This window comes from Grampus griseus (genome assembly GCF_964374135.1).
Source record: "Grampus griseus genome assembly, chromosome: 7".
In the NCBI taxonomy this organism is placed as follows: domain Eukaryota; kingdom Metazoa; phylum Chordata; class Mammalia; order Artiodactyla; family Delphinidae; genus Grampus; species Grampus griseus.
The window spans coordinates 51,550,822-51,575,960 of NC_139001.1; the positions used below are offsets into that span (position 1 = coordinate 51,550,822).

At 38.9% G+C, this 25,139-nt stretch overlaps 1 protein-coding gene across 3 annotated transcripts in view; it reads left to right on the forward strand.

The window, feature by feature from the left end:
* The window catches only part of CERKL (CERK like autophagy regulator), a gene marked incomplete at both ends in the record, with an annotated part of 150,019 nt that overhangs the window by 108,585 nt on the left and 16,295 nt on the right, over nt 1-25,139 (forward strand). Inside the window, 3 exons of one of the 3 annotated variants that reach the window (XM_082658521.1) lie at nt 6,236-6,367; nt 14,279-14,342; nt 21,231-21,373. The exons of 1 other annotated variant lie outside the window; for it this stretch is intronic. In XM_082658521.1, the coding sequence (XP_082514647.1) occupies nt 6,236-6,367; nt 14,279-14,342; nt 21,231-21,373 (339 nt within the window). The remainder of the gene's footprint in view (nt 1-6,235; nt 6,368-14,278; nt 14,343-21,230; nt 21,374-25,139) is intronic. One more of the 3 variants, XM_082658522.1, reaches the window with a different exon arrangement.

The following is a 25,139-nucleotide window of genomic DNA, read 5'->3' on the forward strand; positions in this document are numbered from 1 at the left end:
TTATATTGTACACCCAAAACTAGTATAATCTGTATGTCAATTATACTTCAATGTGGAGATATATCTAGAATCTGACTTTTCTTATAATGTCCACTTCAACCACTGTACCTAAGCACACAGTGTTAGACTATTGCCAGTGTTCTTTACTTTGTTAGTCCTTACCCTAACTGTGTCTACTTTCCATATGGCAGCTGAAGTGATCCTTTTAACACCTAAGGCTATGTTGCTGTAAACACTGCTCAAAATTCTCCATGCTTCTTCTCTCACTCAGAACCAAAGCTAAAATCCTTGTAAATGCCTACAAAGCTCTGGGTGATCTGACCTTCTCTGGCCAGCAAGTCATTTCTTCTACCTTTGCCCTTCTTCTCTCCCACAACTGAGCTTCACTTTTTTTTTTTTAACATCTTTATTGGAGTATAATCGCTTTGTATACACCATAAACTATATGGTGTGTTAGTTTCTGCTTTATAACAAAGTGAATCAGCTATACATATATCCCCATATCTCTTGCATCTCCCTCCCTCCCACCCTCCCTATCCCGCCCCTCTAGGTGGTCACAAAGCACTGAGCTGATCTCCCTGTGCTATGCAGAAGCTTCCCACTAGCTGTTTTACATTTGGTAGTGTATATATGTCCATGTAAAATATGTCTGTTTTACATTTGGTAGTGTATATATGTCCATGCCACTCTTTCATTTTGTCCCAGCTTACCCTTCCCCCTCCCTGTGTCCTCAAGTCCATTCTCTAGTAGGTCTGCGTCTTTATTCCTGTCCTGCCCCTAGGTTCTTCATGACTTTTTTTTTTTTTTAGATTCCGTATATATGTATTAGCATACAGTATTTGTTTTTCTCTTTCTGAATTACTTCAGTCTGTATGACAGACTCTATGTCCATCTACCTCACTACAAATAACTCAATTTCGTTTCTTTTTATGGCTGAGTAATATTCCATTGTATATATGTGCCACATCTTCTTTATCCATTCATCTGTCGATGGACACTTAGGTTGCTTCCATGTCCTGGCTATTGTAAATAGAGGTGCAATGAACATTGTGGTACATGACTCTTTTGAATTATGGTTTTCTCAGGGTATATGCCCAGTAGTGGGATGGCTGGGTCGTATGGTAGTTCTATTTTTAGTTTTTTAAGGAACCTTCATACTGTTCTCCATAGTGGCTGTATCAACTTACATTCCCACCAGCAGTGCAAGAGGGTTCCCTTTCTTCATACCCTCTCCAGCATTTATTGTTTGTAGATTTTTTGATGATGGCCATTCTGACTGGTGTGAGATGATATCTCATTGTAGTTTTGATTTGCATTTCTCTAATGATTAATGATGTTGAGCATTCTTTCATGTGTTTGTTGGCAATCTGTATATCTTCTTTGGAGAAATGTCTATTTAGGTCTTCTGCCCATTTTTGGATTGGGTTGTTTGTGGTTTTTTTTGTTTGTTATTGAGCTGCATGAGCTGCTTGTAAATTTTGGACATTAATCCTTTGTCAGTTGCTTCATTTGCAAATATTTTCTCCCATTCTGAGGGTTGTCTTTTGGTCTTGTTTATGGTTTCCTTTGCTGTGCAAAAGCTTTTAAGTTTCATTAGGTCCTGAGCTTCACTTTTATCCTTAGAACTTTGTACCACTTAGCATGCTCTGAATTCTCTTGTTTATTTCTGTCTCCTACCATTGGAATGGAAGCTTCATGAGGACAGAGGCTTTCCTTGTTCACTGATAGAACCTCAGCTTCTAGAGCCCTGCCTGGCAAATAACAGGCATGTAGTTATTTGTGAATAAATGAATGGCTGTTATTGTTATCTAGATGACCTAAAGCTAACACTGCCCTTTTATTCACTCATCAAGTATTTGATCATCTATTATGTGCCCTGCACTAAGGAAATAGAATGTGGAGAAAAACCCAGAGAGTTTCCAGTCTAATATGGAAGAATAATTAATAAATAGATATAAAATAACAGCAGTGTAAGAATCAAGATTGGGAAGTATATGGACTTGTGAGAACAAATGATAAGGGGGAAATGACCTAGCTGAAGTCACAAAGCCAAGGAAGCCATGGTAGGCTTTCCCTAGAAACAATGACTGATGTGAGATCAAGACAAAGAGAAGAGGGGGTTAATTGGGCAAAGTGGCTATGGTGGCAGCGGGTGTAGGTGGGCAGCTAGTGGGGAGAGCAGGTGCAAGGACCCTGTGGTAGAGGGAACAAAGGAGTTCAAGAAACTGAATGGAATAGGAGGAGGCTTGAGGAGGGAGCATGGAAGGAGAGAAGGATGGGGATTTGTTAGTTATGTCTCTTTATTCCACTTAATTAAGAAAATTTTAAAAATCTGACTTTATTCGGTAGAGGTCTCCATCGTGATCTCTAAATTGATTTCAAATTGCTACCTAATTCATATATACTTAGGCTCTATCTTCATAGTCATCATATTAGATGCATCTAAAAGAAAAAGAGAAATGAGGAAATGAATACGTGCTCTGGTAAAGAAAAAAAAAATTGTCTTTGTTGACTTGTATTTAAAAACCCCTTGATTGACCAGAATGTCTAAGGAATGGGACTTTCTGATTAATTTAGTTTTCATTGCTGTTGTTGTTAACTGAGGCTTAAAAATAAAATTATTTTGCTTAAATCCTTTTAGAAAGTCTTTAAAAATAATTTTAGCCCCTTTCCTGCCATTTTAAGAAGATTGTGTCACAAAGATTGGGTGGGACGTATAGCGTGCACTTTTAAACATATGTTTAAGGTCTACAAGCCTTCGACTGCAATGTGCTTATCCTCACTAACCCCAAATGACTGTTTCTCATTTCCACAAACGTCTGTCCCTCCACAGTCATGATATAAGAAAAGGGGGAAATAAAAGTTGGTTTGTATGACAGCATTTGGGGACTGCAATTTGGTGGCTAGACACCTTCCTTACTGGGTCTGTCCCTGCTGGAGAAATGAGGGTATTCCAACAAATTTACCAGGTAAGAGAAACCTAAACAGATGTTTTGTCTGGACTCTGGAGTTTAGAACAAATTTCTGGTCCTTTTCGTGTTTTAATAAAAGTGAGCCCTAGATTAATCTGCTTCGTCCTTCCTGGTTAAAGGACACAAATGCTGTCCTTCGTGGCAGTTTTTTTTTTTTTTTTTTTTTTTGCGGTACGCGGGCCTCTCACTGTTGTGGCCTCTCCAGTTGAGGAGCACAGGCTCCGGACGTGCAGGCTCAGCGGCCATGGCTCCCGGGCCCAGCCGCTCCGCGGCACATGGGATCCTCCCGGACCGGGGCACGAACCCGCGTCCCCCGCATCGGCAGGTGGACTCTCAAGCACTGCGCCACCAGGGAAGCCCCCCTCATGGCAGTTTTGTTTTGACCTGATCCAGAGTCACATACTGCGTTTAGTTGTCACTCTTTAGTCTCCTTTAATCTGGAACACTTTCTCAGTTTTTCTTTGTCTTTCGTGGCCTTGACATTTTTGAAAAGTTTAAGGCAGGTAATTTGAGAATGCCCCTCAACTTGGGTTTGTCTGAGTGTTTCATCTTGTTAGGTCCACATTATGTATGCACTTGGGGCAGGACTCCCACAGAAGTTGTGTGTCCTTAGTGCTGTGTATCTCGTACATGAGGCACATGTGTCAGTTTGTATCACTCAGTTTGTGTCAGTTTGAGTTAACAACACTCAGAGTGTTGTTTACTTTGATCACTTGACTGAGGACGTGTCTGCCCGACTTCCCTACTGTAAATATTCCTTTTTACTTTCTGTAAATAGAGTAATAGGGAAGGACAGAGTTTAAGAATAAGTAAGTATTTTGTTCCCCAACTGACTGTCACTGATGGTTTTAGCATCCATTGCTGATTCTTGCCTAAATCCATCATTATTATGATGGTTGAAAATAGTGATTTTCTGACTCTGTAATTTTCCCGTATTTATTAATTGTTACTCTAAGATGAAGTTTTTCCTTTTCCTCCTTTATTTATATGTGTATTTAGTGTCGGTTTGACTCCCAGAATTGGGTTTTTTAAAAAGTCATTGTAGTACGTATGATATGTTACTGTCTTAATTCCATTTTGTGTTGTCCCAGGTTTGGCCAATGGCAGTCCTGAGACATTGAGTCCTTTATCAGAGTTTTCTGTATAAATGATATAAAAAATCGATAGTAGAGGTACAGAGAGTAACACGGGAGCAAGAAGCCAGAGAGGTGAATTCTGCTGGTCAGGAAGGGCTTCAGTGAGGAAGTGGTATTTGAGGTGAGCTTTGAAAAAGTGGTCAGATTTTTACAGGATTGGAGATGAGGCAGAGTGGAAACGGTGAACTGTCTGAACAGAGGAAGGCCTAGCAGCTGGTATTCAGCAAGTAATACAGCGGGTCTGGATCGTGAAGGGGAAGTGGAAATGGAACAGAAAACCCTCTGCACTTAGTTTGCTTCGAGCATCTTCTGTGCTGGTCTCACTGCTTGGTATTTCCTCCCTGACTACCCCTGCTGTTTCGCTAAGGGGAGGATGAAGTGTGAGGCAGGAGGGAATTGCAAGTAGTGAAAACAGCATGAGCCCAGTCCCGCTCAAATGCTCCCTTCTCTGGGAAGCCTTTTCCAGATCCCTAATAAGAATTAACCACCCTCCTCTCATCCACTCCCAGGGCACTTTGTGCCTTCGTGTTAACAAATCTGTTCTGTCTTGTACTGGTTCTATTTGTGGATACGTCTTCCCCCTGTAAAGCATGAACACATGTTAATCACTTTCCACCTCTTCCCAGTTCTCAGTGCAAATGCTCAACAAGTATTTCTTGAATATGTGTGAGAGGAGAGAGGATAGGTTGGAGTTGGTTGGGGGAGGCTCTGGATGTCATTTTCAGGGGTCAGGCTTGCCCCACAGGCAGTGATGAGCCCTGGTGCTTTGGACCAGTGCAGGGCTGCTGGGAGCTGTGATGTCTGAGGATATGGTGGAAGGGGGGGCTGCAAGGTACCCGTGAGTGGTCCTGGAGAACGCCGAGCCAGAGTGAGACAGCCAGGAAGGGCAGAAGCGTGGAAGCAAATAGTTATCACCTCACGAATCTGGGCACTCATTTGAATGTAGGAATTGAAAGAAAAACAAGGAATTGAGGTTGCAAGACTGGGTGATTAGGAGACTGGCAGAAGTCTCTCACCAAAATGGGATCCCAGGGCCAAGTACAGAAGAGGTAAGGAGTTCAGCATCGTCCCATCTGGTCCTCAGCCAAGGCACTCCCTGAATTCAAACAATATGTGTTGTTGAAAAATTGTTATTATTTCAAATATGGTAAGAAATAAAATATTGTCTCTACTTGAGGCACAAAAACTGACGTGGGTGTAATGGACATTTTTCTTTTGGCTTTAGTAACGGTTTCATTAAAAATGGATGCTAGTAACTGCTTTTCTAACTTTGAAGCATGGCCCCGTGAGAAGAGCTTACCGTGAAAGAAATAGTCGTCAGCTTTCTTCTGGCTCCTCTGTCCTCTCCTGCCCCTTCCTAACAACGGAAAATTTGCTTTGCACCTGCTCCAACTGGGCTCTAAGTGCTAAGCATCTTGCAAGCCCAGAAAATTGTAGTATCAAATCTCAGCCCCAACTGTGAGGCAGCACTATGTTCCCGACCCCCCGCTGAGAGGCGTTGCTTTCCCAATTCCCCAGGGAAGAGTTCTTTCTCCCTTGGCCCCTTTTCAGGCTTGAACTCCGACCTAAACCCTCTTTTTAGCTTCCAGCGTGCATTGCTCTGGGTGCTGGCCCTGACCTGGCCTTGCATCCTCCACTCCACTCTGGGCTCAGCAGGTCAGCCCTGGGTAGCCCTGGGGTTACCGGAATGCCCAATTCCAATAATGAGCACATTTATCCAAGGAGAGGAAATGGACTTTCTAATCTGTTATAGTCCATTGCTTTTTTCCCCAGAAACAAATGCTAAAGGAACATCGGATATATTATCGGTGATTTGGTAAATATACTAATCATTGCCTAATATTCATGAAGTCGCTTTCATTCACACCTTCCTTCATAAATTAAATGCTTTGTTATAACTCATGACTTACGTTAAGAGGGATATTCTTATTTCACTGCTAGGAACTGTGAAATGTTTTAAAATAATGCCATATTCAGGAAAACTCTTGGAAGAATTTCAAATAAAAATAGCAAACAGTAATTAAATAGGTGTATAACATTCTAACTGGCCTTAGTGTATGGTTTTAAAGGGAAAGAAAAAAAATGCCGACAGAGACTATAATTTTTGTCTTTATATTTTCCTCTTAGGTTTTTCAGACAGACCGAAGTCATTAAAAATAGTCCTTAACCCTCAAAGCCACAAAAAAGAAGCTACTCAGGTCTATTATGAGAAGGTTGAACCACTGTTGAAGATTGCGGGAATAAAGACGGATGTAACAGGTAAGTATTTTCAGAATATAATTTCACCTCTAAAAAAAATCATACTTGAGGAAGCAAAATAACCTTGAGTTTGCTCTTGAGTCCAATTTAGGAAGCTACTTGTAATATCTAAATCTTGTTTTTGTGCTTCGATAACTTACTGCAGCCAGCTCCAGGATTATAATTCAATTATTTTGTTTTCTTTTAATTGTGTTATTTTTATTAGAATATCAGTATTTTCTCTTTCAACCTTTTTTCAGACTTTAAAAATTATTAGGTGTCATTTTTAAGGGGGCTGCACACGTTTTGATGCCTTCATTGAGATGTTGGCTATTTAAACATTATCTCTGCAGTTCAGCAGCAATTGATTTTTGTTCACTTAAATGTTTGATGTCTTTCCATGGAATCCTTCATTAGGTGGTTTTTGTTCTGACTCTGACCCCTGCTGGTTAGGTCAAAACTAAGCACTTAACTGCTGATTTTAGATGAATTTAGAGAAGCCAGAAGCTTAAATTCATTGTCTAAAATAAGAAGGGTGCTTAGGTTTGTGCCCAGGAAGACAGAAATTTGCTAATGCTAAAGTTCATATAAAGAAGATTAGTAAAATTCTTTTCAGCTTTTAAAATTTGGTGACCAGATTCCTTTGTTTCCTTGAGACTCTTATTTTTCCCACGGGGGTGGGGTGAGGAGGGTTGACGTTATCGTGAATCACACCCTCAGTTCTTCTGGTTTTATTTCTGTGTAGCTTCATTAACGCACAGTGTAAATTTGTAGTAAATTTTAATTGATGAAGAATATTGCATAATAAGCCTACTCAGGATACAAGGCCAGAATGTACTTGGAATCTCCCAGTCCCAGTCATAAGTTCCTAGGGAAGGGATTCAGAGTGACCTGGCTTTGCTCTGCTGTCACCAGGGGAGATGGGTCTCACAACGTAAATAAGGTTTATAAACCTACATCTCATGACTTGATGGATGGGGTAGAAGGAAATTCCTTTAAACAAAAAAAGCAGCAACAATAATCTTTTGGAGAAGGTCATCCACCCCAAAAGGCATCTACTACAATGAAGGTTGGAGAGAAACTACCATGAAAAACTCAAGAGGAGTTTCTGAATTAAAATAAAATTGTAGTGAAGGAGTTAATCTTTCATCTTTGTGGCTTTTGTCTTACTTGGAGGTGATTTATAAGAAAAAGAAACGATTCAGATCTATTGTTGCTTTCCCTGAAGATTTTCAAGGATTGGAAGAAGGAAAAGTTTGAAGTTCATATTAGGATGAGCCAATTAAAAGTTGAATAAACTTATTGGTGAACACAATAGTATTTAATTGTTGTTTCATTGATTTAGTATCCAAAACAGTTTTACATGGATATTACGACATATCATTCAGTTCAAGAAACTCTTGTTGAATGCTTTGTGTTAAACACTATGCACCATGCAAGGTGGATAAGTTCTACTACCTGCTCTTGAGTGACTGTTAATTTATTAGGGATTAAAATAGATATTTAAAGTAGATATAATTGGGATATACATAAAGGAATTATGGTATCTCAGGGGTCTTATTTATTTTGATCAGAAGACCCAAGAAAAGAATTTGAACTGGACAGTTTTAGAAAGTCAGAGAAGGCAAATAATGGTTTACCGTTATAATAAATATACATATTTACTATATATATATAGCAGAAAAGAAAAGTGAGAGAAGGCAGGCACGCTAGCAGCACATACAAGTGGGTGTGGCTGTGTGTGCTGTACCCATAGTGTTTTGGTAGTTGTTTCATAACGTTGGCTTTATCTTAAATATGGTCCTTTCCATCATTGTAAAATGGTGCCAATGAATTCAGTTCTTCTTTATTCAAATCTAGTGAGATGGGGAGAGGTGTGTATATGCAAGAGATTCAACATGTTTTAATCCTGAACAAGGATTAAAAATTTTTTCCTATCAGTTTGACTGTCCTAATGTAGTACATATACCCCACCTGGAGCACTTACTGTCTAAGCATCAAGACCCTTCCCATGGGATGAGGGTGGGACCCCCTTCTCCTAAAGGCTGAGGACACCTGAACTGAAGTTGGGAAGGCTCCCAACAAAGTGCACAGGAGGAAGTCTGAGTCCAGATTAAGGATGAATCTTTATGCTACACTCAGGAGTTTATTCATCATGCATTGATTCGGAGGTGGTGTACTTTTTTTATCATCGTGTTGTAATCTAGTTTGGCAAAGATGATTATGTCATCAGAATAAATATCGGAAGAGAAGAGGGAGAGATTGGAGGAAAGGAAACCAGCCTATGAGGCCTGAACTAAGGTAGAGGAGATGATAGGATGTGCTTTCCTTCTTAAAACAAGTGTATTGGAGAGAAAAATGTTATGTTCTAGGACTTTTTTCCCTGAATTTTAGATGTTTTTGCTTATTATGTTTAGTTTAAGATAAAATTAGAATATTACATAAATGCAAATATAGAATTTATTTATATATTTGTGCAGCATGGCTAATTATTAGCTGCCTAACACTCCTCCTACAGGCAAAATTATAAAATTGCATCTTTTGCTTATAAAACCATTTTGATATGTATATTGGCTAAATATTTATATTAAAAATATCTCCTGTTTCATGTGAAGGACTGAATAAACATTTGGGTATCTGAAAAGTTTTAGAATCTTCCTGCTTATCTCACAGTATAGTTTTATAATTTGAATAAGGTAGTATATTTAAAACTACCTTGTGTACTGTAAAGTACTATAAAAACATGGTCATAATGCAGTTGATTTCAGTTTCATAAATTATGTAACAGTAAGATTCAACTCAAACTTTGAAAAAGTATTTTCTATGAAAGAGTAAAGCAGAAAGAGTACATATTTTCTGCATGTCCAGTGTGACCATTGTTTTAACATATCTTCTGTGCACTGCCAAGTCCAAATGGAATATGAATTATGTAACAAATTCTGTATGATGATGAATTCATTAAGAGATAGTGCTGTATAAATGAGGCATGATGTAAAAATTATAGCTAGATGAATACATTATAATTTTTCTATACATTAAAAAAAATGAATAGCAAAACCCCCCACAAAAGAATCTGGTTAAAAAGTGCAAAGATAACCTGAGTAGACATTTTTCCAAATAAGATATGCCTATAGCCAACTGGTACATAAAAAAGTGCTCAGCATCACTAATCATCAGGGAAATGCAAATCAAATCACAAGGAGGTATCACCTCACACCTGTCAGAATGGGTATTTTCAGGGCTTCCCTGGTGGCGCGGTGGTTGAGAGTCTGCCTGCCGATGCAGGGGACACGGGTTCGTGCCCCAGTCTGGGAAGATCCCACATGCCGCAGAGCGGCTGGGCCCGTGAGCCATGGCCGCTGAGCCTGCACATCCAGAGCCTGTGCTCTGCAACGGGAGAGGCCACAACAGTGAGAGGCCCACGTACAGAAAAAAAAAAGAATGGGTGTTTTCAAAAAGACCAGAAATAACAAGTGTCGGTGAGGATGTGGAGAAAAGGGAACCCTCGTGCATTGTTGGTGGGAATGTAAATTGGTGCAGCCACTATGGAGGCCCGTCAAAAAATTAAAAATAGAACTACCATATAATCCAGCAATTCCACACTTCTGGGTATTTATCCAAAGGAAACAAAAACACTAACTCAAAACAGATATCTGTGCCCCATATTGATTGCAGCATTATTTACAACAGCCAAGACATGGAATCAACCTAAGTGTCCATCAGTTGATGAATGGATACAGAAGATGTGGTGTGTGTGTGTGTGTGTGTGTGTGTGTGTGTGTGTGTGTATACATATACATATATATTTGCATGCCATACCACAGAATACTCTTCAGCTATGAAAAGGAAGGAAATCCTGCTATTTGGGACAACATAAATGGACCTTGAGGACATTATGCTATGTGAAATGAGTCAGAGAAAGACAAATGTCATATGATCTCACTTATATGTGGAATATTATTAAAAAATTCCCCCAAAGAAACCAGAACATGTAGATTCAGAGAACAGATTTCCAGAGGTTGGGGGACAGGGTGTCAGAAGAACTGGAAGAACCTAAAAAAAAAAAGAGTTATTTATTCCTAATAACTTGATATGTGAATCAAATGGCATATGATACCATTTCTTTCTCTTCCTCTCAGAGCAGACTTTCGGAATTACACTATTAAAGGTGTGAGAGGAATTTTGGACATCATAGATTCATACGATAATTCATAGAACGATAAAGTGAAAGAGTCAAGGCAGCAGAGAAATTAAACTGGAAAGAACTTTGGAGGCCATCTAGTTCATTTTCCCTCATGCGGTGGAGTGCAGTCACGTGACGCTCTTGGTGGAAGAACACCCAGCCTCGGCCTGGGCACCCTGTGATGGAGTCAGTATGTGCCGTTACTGGACAATACTGATGGATATTCTCAACTGGAGTTCAGGGTCATATTAGAAAAGAGCACCTCCTTTGTGCTAACTTACAAAAAGGTGCTCTTCCTTCTGGGCTGATGTAGCCCAAGGTCACCTCACATGCTGAATAGGAGTACTGGCTGGATTGCAAACCTACCTGACCCTTTGCCAAATGCCTTTGTGCAAGACATAAACTGCAAGAACTTGTGAGCTGACGTTTGCCACCTTGTGACTTTCAGTGTTGACGTTATCTTTAGTAGTGATACAAAATAAATGAAATACGTGTTTTCCATGAGCTTTGAGGTATTTGAAAACAGATTTCATGTCTGCCCATGATCTCTCTTGTTCAAGACAGGCAATTCCACCTCCTTCAGTCAATCTTGGTAGTAACAAAGCTGCTAGACCTTATCACGCTGATTATCATTATCGTGGTCAAAGACACTTCTCTGAATGTAGCCTTGATCTCTGCCAGCTCAGGGCCCATGGGAGTGCCTATTCACCAGATAATTTTACCTCCTTTCTGAGCCTGGGCAGAGTTGTCAAAAGAGTGGGGTTTATTTTCACTTTCTTTTCCTCCTTCTAGAACGATGTGTTTAACTTTTGACACTTTTACCAAATCTTCTCTTTGAATTCTTTCTCTTTGGCTCTTTATGTCTCTACTTGAAGCCCTCCATTCCCTGGAGATGCCTCTAATGGTTCCTGATCTCACGGAGCAGGAGGCTAGGTAATCTGATAAAACTGTTACAAAAGATGCTAGTACGCTGAGGCATTACTCACTTCCAGTTTTACCTACATTTTAATAAAAATCTGGATCGTAAATGTTCCATGAATCAGATCCAGCTAGAGAGGGAGAGAATTATGGGTGAAAAGTTCTTTTTATTATCCCTAGGATAATTATGTATGTATATGACCAATCCCATTTCTAATAATAGGATCTCAGGGAGTTGGAACTTTATCCCTGGGGACAATGAATAGTCATCAGTGGTGTTTATGTAGGGAAGAGATGTGGTTAAACATGTGCTTGAGAAAGGTCATTCTGGCTAGAGTGGGATAAATGTTAGAGGGAGACTGGAGGAGAGGCTGATGTAGTTTGCATATTAAAGATGGTGGTGACTAGGTTTAGGGCCTTGGCTTGAGGAATGTTGGATGCAGCCGCATAAACTAAAAGACAGAAACCACTGGCTTTGGGCATGGAGGGGTTTTGGAGAGTAAAAGAAAGGGATACTCTAGAAAGAAGACATTTTCTTATCCTGGGTAGTGGGGAGTGGATGATGGAACACACAAAAGAATAGTGTAACTGAAAGGCAGTATATTTGAAGGTGGAAATGATGGATTCTATTTTGAACTTACGAAGTTTGAAGTACCTAAGGGACAGGAAAGAAAATGACATCTCAGTACCTTATCCCATCATAGAATTTTATCACCAGACTAAGAAATGTTTCCTTACATTCAAATCAGAACTCATCTGATTTGACTTCAGCCTGTTTCCTCAACATTCAGTATCAACCTCAAGACATTTCCTCAGAAAGACAATATTGGAGGAAGGTAGTAATATTTAAACTGAAGGTTGGGGTGCATGGGGGATCCCAGCAGTGAGAACTGTGTGTTCAAAGAGTTGTAAATGATAAAAACTCCAAATTTCCTATGTAAGAGGCGTGTCAGTCTCATTGGCAAAGGAAAGTAGTTGAAAGAAGAGGCCAGTAACTTTCTTTTGAAAGTGCAGCTGCCCACTGTTGATGTCTTTGTGAAGTGGAGTGATCTGAATCTGGTTCTTTCTGCTTCCAGAGCCCATAATACACTGTCTAAACACATGTTTTGATTTCTTCTACTCCTTCCAAATAGTAGTTCAGATTACTCTCTATCCTTTTCCCCTATATTATTTTTCTTCATAATCACTTAATACTACTTTATATTGTACATTCATTGAAAAAAATTAGTGAGTATCCTCTGTCTCCAGAATGTAACCTCCCTGAGGCCAAGGACTTGATAAACTTTGTTCATTGTCCTAGTATATTGTGGTCAGGTTTCAGTCATCTTGTCCGTCTGTTGTTCCGGATCAGTCATCTTATTTAACTTTTACAATATCACTTAAAAAATTACTGTTCTTGGATAATTTGCATCAGTGTATAGTCACATTTCACCTGCAAGATGAAAGGAAGAAATAGACTATTATTTCAAAATTTCTCCTAAGTAAAAATAGCATTCAGCTACAAGATAATTTTAAGGCTAATTTTGTTTTGGATTCGAAAAGCTTTACCAAAGTAAGCTTTGGAATAAAAGCGAGACTTGATAAACTGATTCTCAGCATAAATATTTCTTCCTAATATCCTTAATTATTTTTAATGTGTGTTTGTAAGACACTTTATTATTTTGCTTTTTAAGGTTGCAACTATTTGCTGAAGTTATAGATGAATGATCAGCACACAATCATTTACGATAACCTAAATTTGTTAATATTAAATATTTCATTTTCTTGTAGCTTTCTTCTGAATAGAATTTAATAGAGAGAGGTTTTATTCATGTGAATGTTAACGGCATTTGAATAAGCTGTGGGAGAATTACAATGTAATGCTGCTGGATACAGAATGATTCTTTTAGACACCAAGACTGATAATTTTTAACAATATCTAAAAGCATTGTAGGAAAAGCTTGAACCATGCTGGCCCCAGGGACAGACAGGCATGAAAGATTAATGTAATCTTGCATATAATGATGCACATTCTTACACAAAAACATCCATCTGCAGTGTCACGTCAGTCAGCAGAAATCTTTGATGGGTGGGTACAGCTGGGCTGTCTCTTCTGGCAAAGCTGCCCTAGAAAATGCTAAATGTGGTTGGGATGCTTGGTGCCATCTGCAGTGTGCCAGTTTATCCTGTCTTCTCTGGCATTTGCAACACCGCATAGGGCATCATGACTGTAGAGGCAGCAATAGGGAGTGACAGATTCATTTCCTCAGAGAATCTGGGCTCTGGTGGGCATGTGTGCCACCCTTCTTGGCGTTGGGTCTGTTATCCTTGGTGTTGGCTTTGCCTCACATTTTCACATCCAACTCCTCCTCTTTTTAGTCTAGCAGTTCCAGACACACATTCTTCTAGTATGTAAATCTTACACTAACCTTTCAACTAATTTATTCATGTAAGGTTGCCAAAGTGATTTAACATTGACTATTTGGTGCCAGCTAATATGCCTTATTTTCAAAATACTGCTGCTCCTAGGCTTCTGATTTAAAGGAAATGTGTCTTATTTAGGGAACACTAAACAGACAGGCACCAAGATAAATTATCTAATGGGATATCCCCAAATGACTTATGTAGTTGGAACAAATATATGACCCTCTTTTACATAAAGCTGTAAAACATAACAGGCAAGTAACACTTAATCCTCTTTCCCATGATTAAAATATAAATATTCAAGAATAAATGTTGTTTTACGACCTGACCATATGTTTAGCGTATTATTTTGCCAAACCAAGTTTAAAAGTGTAGATCATTTGTTTAAAACTTTCAACTTTTTCTGTGTTGTTTTTTTTTTCATATAGTAACAGAATATGAAGGGCATGCCGTGTCACTGCTAAAAGAATGTGAACTACAGGGATTTGATGGGTAGGTTGTATTATTAATCTATAAATGTCATATGGCTTATGTTATTAAATGTTTTCATTAGTTTTTAGCCGCATATTTGAGACTTACAATTTTTAAATGTTTGTGATGTATGTAATTAGGCTGTAGTTCATTTGTATCTGTGTAATAACAGTGCTGATAATGTACTACGGCATAGTCATCCACCTTGCAGGATGGGGCATAGGAAAGCAAAAGGAGGGATATAAATGTAAGTACTGAGAAATCACAGTGTATCACCTTATTCTTACCTAATGTGTATACATTTGCCTCTGTAGTCCTTAATTCTTGGCTTTAACCCTGTGAGTATATAGAAAAGCATTGATGGAACATATTGTATTGATTGTGTGATATAACTATACTATGATCATTTTTTGCAAATTTATTGATAGTATTAATAGCTACCCACTGGTTAATTTGGATATGATTGACTGAGTGTAAATATTCTGTAAAAACAAATATATATTTTTCAGGATGAAAAAATATGCTAATTTTACTTACCTTCTCTAATTTAGTAGCTACCAAATAAGTATATGTTATTCACAGTAGGCATTAGAAACTGTTGTTTGCAATACATTGCTGGTGTGTGTAGAAATTGTTCACTGGCATGCAAACATTAGAAACAAGGCAAGTGACATATACTTTAATTGACATTTTTAAAATTTAGGTGAATCAGTTTGCTAAAGTGATGGATTGATGTACAAGACTAAAAACATATTCTTTTAGGGAAGATTTTTTTTGCAAGGGTGGATATTTCAGAGTTTTAAAAGGTGGCAGGTATGTGAATTGTTTGTGTAACGTGGTAATGGACAGGGGGGCAACAATACACTCACAATATCAGGAAGGGCATTTGGGTTTTTCAACTGAAATGAAAGGCTTTGCTCTTCCCGAAAAATTATTAGAATGTGTTAGAGAGGAAAGTGCTGCAATCAGAATTAGTAGGGTTGTTTTTCAGAAGTGCTTAATATTTGTTGGTGTGAAAAGTATTATTGGATGAAGAAGAAAGTTTGGTAAGTAAAACATAATTTTTCAAAAAGGAATTTATATTTCTGAATTTTATTTTATTTTTTTATACAGCAGGTTCTTATTAGTCATCCATTTTATACACATCAGTGTATACATGTCAATCCCAATTGCCCAATTCATCACACCACCACCACCCCACCCCCCGCCACTTTCCCCCCTTGGTGTCCATACGTTTGTTCTCTACATCTGTGTCTCTATTTCTGCCCTGCAAACCAGTTCATCTGTACCATTTTTCTAGGTTCCACATATATGCTTTAATATACGATATTTGTTTTTCTCTTTCTGACTTACTTCACTCTGTATGGCAGTCTCTAGATCCATCCACATCTCTACAAATGACCCAATTTCGTTCCTTTTTATGGCTGAGTAATATTCTATTGTGTATATGTACCACATCTTCCTTATCCATTCGTCTGTCGATGGGCATTTAGGTTGATTCCATGTCCTGGCTATTGTAAATAGTGCTGCAATGAACACTGGGATGCATGTGTCTTCTTGAATTATGGTTTTCTCTGGGTATATGCCCAGTAGTGGGATTGCTGGGTCATATGGTAATTCTATTTTTAGTTTTTTAAGGAACCTCCGTACTGTTCTCCGTAGTGACTGTATCAATTTACATTCCCACCGACAGTGCAAGAGGGTTCCCTTTTCTCCACACCCTCTCGAGCATTTGAATTTAATTGAGGGGAGCAAATCTAGATGGCAATGTTGTATAAATACTGAGCATGAAGAATATGAGGTAGGAGATTACTTCAGAGCTTTATACTTAGAGCTAGACAGATTGATTAATAGGCTACATTTAGGAAATTATCTTGCAAGTAGACAATTTAGGAAAAGTAATTGGGGGAATCATGCCTACCAGCTACCTACCTTAATATGCTGCATAGTCCTGAAGCACAGCTTGTGAGTATATAAGAGATGTTGCATTGCAAATAAGTCCTTGCTTCGAAACGTGATTATATAAATAATAACAGGTATTTGTAGGTATTAGACCTGGTCTTGCCTGTCCACGTTATGAAATGTTCTGATAGATGTGGTATCGATAACTAAGTTCCATTGGTAATTAACTATGCAAGGATCAAGAAGAACTTTGCAGAATGATGAAAGACTATAGCACAACAAGTAATGTTTTTCTCTTTACCTGAACATACTTAATTCTTGTTTATTCCACATGGCAGGTGCTGTTATTTTGCAGTGTGGCAGCGCAAGATATATAGATCCTTTAGTTATTAACTACATTTTTTTAAACCAAGTAGTTTGGCCTAACCATTATGTCAATTGAGTTCCAGTGAGTTCACTGTTTCTAAACTCTATAGCAGGGGTCCCCACCCCCCGGGCTGAGGACCGGTCCGGTCTGTGGCCTGTTAGGAACTGGGCCATACGGCAAGAGGTGAGCAGTGGGCAAAGGGAGTGCAGCTTCATCTGCCGCTTCCCATCCCCGCCATCGTTTGCATTACCGCCTGAACCCATCCCACCTCCACCGCCCACCGTCCGTGGAAAAATTGTCTTCCACCAAACAGGTCCCTGGTGCCAGAAAGGTTGGGGACCGCTGCTCTACAGCATGCTGAATTAATTAGAACTTATAATAATTTAAAATTTCTATTGCAAGTTGTCTCATCTTTCTAAGATCCTTTAAATAGCTTATTTATTTATTTATTTGAGCCCAGTCTTTCTAGTTAGGAGACGAAGTGGTGGTTGGGATAACTGTCTTAATAAAATAGTAATTTTAAGTCACTCTACTTAGAATTACATAGAGAAGTATACGTATAGGAGAACAATGGAAACAGTTTCTGTAGGCACTTCCAAAGAACAATTCTCTAACAAGTAGAGTTGTTTGAAAGTGGAAGACACTACATTCATGAGTTCCCTGTTCCTGAATCTGTTCAAAGAGTGGCTATAGGAGGACTTTTTGAGAAATTGATACAAAAGACTCAAGGTCGGGATAAGGTAACCCCAGGATTCTATGGTATTTTGATGAAAGAGGAGCTCAGCTTGAGTCTGAAGCATCTCTGCCTGACTCTAGTGGAGCTGTTGGTAGGGAGTGACTAGGAAATCATCTAAAGCTTTTTAGACACAGACCAGACAGAGAGTTTTAAGATCCAAGAGAAATTCTATGTATATTTTTCAGTAAAGCAAAATGATTAGTAAATAATGTTTAAGAAGATTATTTGTTAAGTTTTTGGAGTTTTTTAAATGAGTTGCATATGTTTCTATGAAGACATATTGCGACATATTCCTAATGCCAACAGGAACAGTGTATCAGTTCTCATGACAGCTTGTGTGCAGCTCCAGTGTGTTCTAGCAAATACTCTCAGATTCACTGCTAGAGCTTGCAGGAGCGTCCGTTTCCATATTGACCCCTCTTTACAGTGGCATGAATAGGAAGTTTTGTAAAGGCAAAGAAAAGTGTAATATTGGGTGCATAGACTTGAAGCGGTAACAGCTGGATTTATGAATGTGAAAATTGTTAAGCTAATCTGTAGCTCTTATGCAATTATACATATACTAATATTTTCCTGTTTTATTTCACAGCATTTTAAAATTTTAATTTGTTGAATTATAGTTTTTTCCTTCTTTTAATTTCATGAGAATCTAGACATTATTTGGCTTGCACTAACATTTTATCACCACCATATCTGTATTACTAAATAAGGTTAAAAAAAAGTATCTCTTTTCAAAAAAAATTTTAAGTCAAAAATGCAATAATAAACATTTCAATAATGATATGGGTTGATAGACAAATACACGAACAGCAATTTAAAAATTTTCCTGTCACTTTTTAAAAAAGAGAAGATATTAGCCACCAGTTGTACTTTTCTAGACAGAAAAGCTCTACTTTGGGTCATGGCAAGAAAGAGTTTGCTTATTCTGAAAACACAAGGTGTACCACTTGTAAAGGTGTATGTTTTAGGGTAGCTCTTAAGTGTGGTTAAATTAACTCATTATAAAAAGTTTATTTTTTGCCTTTTCTTGTAATATCTAGACTCTTGCAATATGTTTGTATTAAGCATATTCCCTAGGTTGAGTAACTATATCTTGAGATGATCTCAGTGATCTAGTAGTTGTCAAGATAAATAAATATATTCCTTTCTCACTTATTTAATTCCACAGTGATTCTACTGGTAAACGGATTTCCAAAATAATAAAACTCTCATAAGGCTATTTTCATTAGGTTTTATATATAAGAAAGGAGTCTAATATATCAAATAGTAGTGTAGTTTCTAAGGCCAAATTGTCTTGGTTCAAAATCTCATTCCATAGCTTACTATAGTATGACCTTGGAAAAGTCTCTTAATCTTTTTATGTCTTAGTTTCCTAATCTGTAAATTGGGAGTAAAAGTATCTATTGCATACAGTTATTGTTCAAATTTAAAAAGTTAATACATGGAGAGTGCTGACAACAGTGTCTGGTACATAGTAATTGTTCACTAAATGTTACTTTATTGTTATAATTATCACTTGTTATAGTTTCAAAATATTTAACACAGAATGTGTTATAAATTTATTTATTTATTTATTTTTGGCTGTGTTGGGTCTTCGTTTCTGTGCGAGGGCTTTCTCTAGTTGCGGCGAGCGGGGGCCACTCTTCATCGCGGTGCGCGGGCCTCTCACTACCTCGGCCTCTCTTGTTGCAGAGCACAGGCTCCAGACGCGCAGGCTCAGTAGTTGTGGCTCACGGGGGGCCCAGCTGCTCCGCGGCATGTGGGATCTTCCCAGACCAGGGCTCCAACCCGTGTCCCTTGCATTGGAAGGCAGACTCTCAACCACTGCGCCACCAGGGAAGCCCCAGAATGTGTTATGACAAAATTGCAAAGGTTTTTGTAGCAGAGCATGTTCATAGAAAGGCCATTTCTACTAACTCTAGCAATGAGTTAACATGTGCTGTAACTGGATGCACGATTCCAGGGTTCAAGTGTTGACATACTATATGGAAGAGGCAAGTTCTTTGTTCTAAGTTAGATGCTGTGTTGGAAGACTTTACGGGTCCCTTTTAGGCCACATACACCTCGGTTGGTAGACAGGCATGGAACTGAAAGTTATAATTAAGTTCACAGAACGTTTGGAAATCTGCTCATAGAGGTTTTTGAAATCATACAGATAAGGTTCAAATGAAACCTTGGCTTCCCCATATATAAGGATGAGGCTAACGCTTACTTTACAGAATTCTGGGAATTTAACAGAAAAGAGCCAATGTATTACCTGATGTGAAGTTGGTCCTCAGCAGGTATAATCACTCTTCTCTGAATCAGTGACCACACTGATGGCCCCTGGAATCAGTTCAGACAAAATAATACCCCCAGCCAAAAATGACCTGGGTCGTATCTCATATCCTGGAGTTTCTTCTAATTAGGATGGACCTGGATCGCCCAGGCTATGTGCAGCCCTAGTGCTGAACCCCACCTAGGTGCCGGGGCTGGAAGGCTGAGAGGTAGAAGGGGTTGATGCAAAAAGTATTCTCAGCCTCTGGATTCACCAACTTCTGGAGCTTCCTAAACTTAGGGAACCAGGACCCCCTGCTGATTATGGCCCACAGGCTGTTTTGTTTGGCACATACAATTTTTAAATATATTGAATGCTAGTTGTGAGTGTTTGTAAGTTAGGAGACTGTCCCCAAAATCAGGACCTGTGGCTTCCCTAGAGAAATCAGAAGATGTGGTCCTCTAAAGCCTACCTCCTGGATGACGGGAGTGGGCTGGTGCTGAGAAGCTGCCTGTTCTTTAGACTGAGCAGACTCTTCTGCTCCTGCTGGGCCTTGGAGGCCTTGGGGTGTGACACCTGCTCTCAGTAACACAAAATCTTTTCCTTTTGGGTAAATTGATGTGATTTTGATACTTAAGATTATTTTGCATCTTTTATTTTTTATTTTTTTTGCGGTACGTGGGCCTCTCACTGTTGTGGCCTCTCCTGTTGCGGAGCACAGGCTCCGGACGCGCAGACTCAGCGGCCATGGCTCACGGGCCCAGCCGCTCCGCGGCATGTGGGATCTTCCCGGACCAGGGCACGAACCCGTGTCCCCTGCATCGGCAGGCGGACTCTCAACCACTGCGCCACCAGGGAAGCCCCTATTTTGCATCTTTTAAACACGAATGATTATGACAAAACTTCTGATACCTTGAATGACTTTCATGGATTCCCACCCCATCACTCCTGTAGTGTACATATGGTGAGGTTTTAAAAAAAATATTAGTATGACTGACTAGGGTCAAAGGGTAGTAACACTAATTTTAAAAGTGCCATATCGCAGTAATGTCCAGGAGATGAAAACTAGTTCAGGTTTGCAATTAACATTTACATACTAATGATAATTAGCAGTTCCTTAAATTAAAGCCTCATATTTTACATGGTTTTTATTGCTGTCTGTCTTTTCAGAGCTATATTGAAAATGAGCAGGAGTTTATGACTTTGGCTTGTGTTAGTTAAATGAATTGCAACGACTATTATTAACATAAACAAGATGAGGATAATATGCTTTGGGATATTAACAGAGGAAAATTCAGGTCAGATGTGAATTAACATGTTCAAGTGTTTAATGCCTCTTAACCCATTTAAAAATATTTTGCCTACGGGGTATCATCTAGGTATGATATTTGTGAAGTAAACTTTATCAGAGCAGTGCTAATGTCTTCTTATCCATTGACACATGTTGAAGTGTTTGAAGGTGTGAGTAATCACACACACAGAATATATAAAATTAATATTGGGTTGGCCAAAAAGTTCGTTCGGGTTTTTCCATAAGGTGTTACGAAAACTTTTTGGCCAACCCAATATTTTAAAGTCAAAATTTCACGAATTATCACCAATTGTTTTGATGTTGTTCATTCTTTGACTTAATTTCTTCTTTTCTAGTGTGGTCTGTGTTGGTGGAGATGGATCTGCCAGTGAAGTAGCCCATGCTTTGCTTCTTAGTGCCCAGAAGAACGCCGGGGTGGAAACAGACAGCATCCTGACTCCTGTCCGAGCCCAGCTTCCACTTGGTGTGATACCAGCAGGCAAGGGAGGGGCCATGGATTTGCCAAATGGAACCCCTCGCCTATCTTCCCCTGGTTTACTTCCTAACCTAGGCAGTGTCACACAGAGTTAAACGCGCAGACTTTGAGTTTGAAAGACCCACGCTTGGCATCTCCACTAGCACATGTGAGACTGGCCAAGTTATTTAATTTCTTTGAGCCTTATTTTTCTAATTCATAAAAGAGAGATAACACACATGACACTCACTTTATTACAAGGTTATTATAGTATTAAATTAGATAGTATACGTGCAGGGTTTAATACATAGTTAAGCAAACAATAAATGGGACCGTTATTCTACCTTCCCACATAAAGGTCTAATGATCACACAGTCCCAGATGTGAAATTTTGAAACAGGGCCATTCCAGTCAAGCTGTTTATAATTTCTTGGGGGGGGGGGTAAAATGTGGTAACTCAATTCCCGTAGTTGAAGTGTAAACAGATAAGCTTGAATATGCCAAAAGGATTCATCCTGACTGCTGTACCTCCAGCAGCTAGAACAGAATGTGATACAGTGAACACTCGATAAAGTCTAAGTGAATAAATGGAAAGAAGACATTACAGAGCAAGTAACACTTGAATTGCACCTAAAAATAGGTATGACAATTTTTTTTCTGGCCTGAAAGATGGGAATGAGTTATTTTCTTGGCTACAAAAATAATAAATGGCAAGGCAAAATCCAGGAATGCTGAGGAATAGAAAACAGGCCATTTGTTTCGTAGTACTGGTGTCAAAACAGGTCCACATCATGGTGGCTCCTGGATGCCACAGGAAGGGATCTGAATTGCAGTTGATGATCAGTAGGGAACAATGGGAGGTTTAGAGCAAGGGAGCAACCTGCTGGGAGCCTGTTCTAGGAAGATTCCTGATTAGGGGAAGGGAGGAAGAGGAAGTGGAGGTCAGAGCCAGGGAGAGCAGCCAGAGCAACACTGGGATCCAGAGAAGACAAAAGTATCTTTTGCAGGTTTATTATATGAGTCCCTCCTCTCAAATTATTATTGAAATAAACAGTAGTGAAGGAAAGTGACTTTTTTTTTCACTTTAGAACATCACATGTTATTATCTCTACAAGAAAAGCGGAAACAATTACAGTTGACCCTTGAACAATTTACAGTTGGCCCTCCTTTCCTCTGCATCCTCGAATTCAACCATCCGGGGACCATGAAGTACTGTAGTAATTACAACTGAAAAATATCCATGTCTAAGTGGACCCACTCAGTTTAAACCTGTGTTCAAGGGTCAGCTGTATTCTTTCCTATGAAAATAGAAGACACATGGTTACACATGGTTGAAAAAAAAGCAACGTTCTATCCATTTGATGACCAGAGTCATTTAGTAGGAATTTCAGTATATTTAGTATTGTTAATTGACAAAGAGCCAAAGACACACCAATGCCCTTCTAGAGAAAAAAGTCTTTCATAAAAATAAGAATTTAAAAGGAGAGGGATATTGGGATATATCCTGATGATTGTAAAAACCTGTTAAGAAAAATCTGTGAGAAAGACCCCCTTAGGTAGAAGAGAACAAAATGCATCAACTCAAAACGATGCATTTGGGCTGCACTTTGACCTTTCTGTGTCACTTTAGAAGTGCCGTCTGTAATGGTGGAAATTTCCCAACATTTCCTTCTGTACAGAGTGGATGTGCTTAGGTCACTGTTTCTCTTCCTTAGTACTTACACCCCCGAAGTCACTCATTCACTGCTCTGCATCAAAAGTGGAAAGATGGGTGTCCCCATGGATCTTCATTTGACATAAAGTGAATAGCTAGCTAGAAAAACTGGTGGTTATGCTTACATTTTTAATATGTAACTCAGATGTTATAAAGGAACAGCATTGAGTTTTATTATCATTATACTTTTTAAGCATATTTCTGATTTTGAAAGCATTTTTTAGATACAGTGGATATGTAGAAATGCCATTGGAACACTTTTTGTTTAGAAGATACAGCCTGTTGCCAAAACTTTAGTGGTTGTATAGAGTTCTAGCTTGTGGATTCCATCTAATAGGAGGAGGAAGTCATGTGCAGGATGTATTTAATATGAGGACTCTATGTCTGGTCAGGGCTTTGATAATGAATGGGAACACGAGCTAGGCAGGAAGTTTCTAAGCTAACGCAGAAGAGAGTCTGCCTTTGAAGCCATTTGCCTCCTGGAGAGAGACACCCAGAGGGAGAGTGTTTAGTAAATTACTCCACTGAGCCAACAGACTAAGCCGCTGAATTATGGTCAGACTCAGATGGATCAGATGTGGGGAAGCCTGTATTTGAACTGCTGGCCATTAGCAACGGTGTTTGTTGCTATGGGAACTGGTGCTAAGGAACTATACAGAGAGATTCCGATTAAGGGGATGAGGGGGAGGATAGGGAAAAAAGCCAGAGAGGACATAAAAATAAAAAAGCAATCCAGTTGTTGTAAAACAAGGCTCAATCCACATACTGATGACTGGGAACCATATATTTCTATAGCATTCACATAAATAAATTCATGCTTTCCAATTAATTTGAGGAGAATAAAATATTGCCAAGGGACTGTTAATTTCTGTGATATTTCAGGCAAAGAACCAAGTGTAGGTGCAGTTTTCATGAGAATTTTAGATATGCTTGACTAGGAAGTCATTACATCACATTTATCTGTTTGGATGTGGGAGACATTAATGGCCTTATGAATATTCATGATGTCTGGTTAATTAAGTTAATTGTTCTGCAGAAGTGCTTGCACTTCCAAGGACAATTTTTTTTTCTTCTTGCCTCTGTAGTTTCTGCCTGGTTCTTCTACCAGTCATGCTTTACATGAGCTGCTACTTCTGTCCTTACTCATTGGATGTGGCACATTTTAGCAGGTTTGGGGTGGCAGTGGTGAGCAGAGTTGCTGGTAGTGTTAAGAAAAATAACTTTTCAGGCTAATTAAAATGTTTACCTTGAGGTAGAACATTTATAGCTTTTGTGAGAATGCTAAAATTACATAGTTTTTATTTATGTGAGCAGCATGTTCTTTTGGCATGTAGATATCTTTTTGGTTGCATCCCATTTTGTTTCTGGAAATTGTACTCTTTTAGATTATTCAAACAAAAATATGGAGCAATCTATAGTTTTATAATTTTACATCTACTTTCTTCATGAACTTTCCTTTTAAATTCAGAGTGTTAAAAACGTTCTTAAGGATTAAGGTACAGGTCAAGCAGAGTAGAAGATGACTGAGATGATTTTCTGATTTCTGGTCATGTCTGTCATCACTGCCAAGTTCAGTGGAATTAAAGAAAAGTGGCAAAGTTGCAAAGCCTGAGAAGACATAGAAATAAAAAAGCAATGTCTAGCATTCTAAGAGGATTTGTACTTTGGCATACTTAGCGTACTTCAAACTCACAGGGAATGAATGGTCTTTATTTTCTTGAGCCATGATATGTGTCATTCTCTATTGCACATGACAACATTACATTTTGTTTTTTAATAGTCTTTCTAGAGGAATGCTTTTATGGTCTACTCTTAATTAACCATGGTAATGGAGGAAATGTGTTTCATGGAGTACTGTAATCCATGGATAATCTTAAATATCTCACTCTAATTATGCGGCCTCCTCCAAAACCTTTACCATAAATCCGATTGGGAAGCAAAATTGATTTGTTTTTGCTTTTTTCCCCCGCCCATTCCAAGTTAATTAGTATTAGACAGCCAAAGGGCAGGCTGTAGAGGGTCAAAGAATAATCGGAAGAACCTAGGTAATTGACTCCTGGTAAAGATCCACTGAGG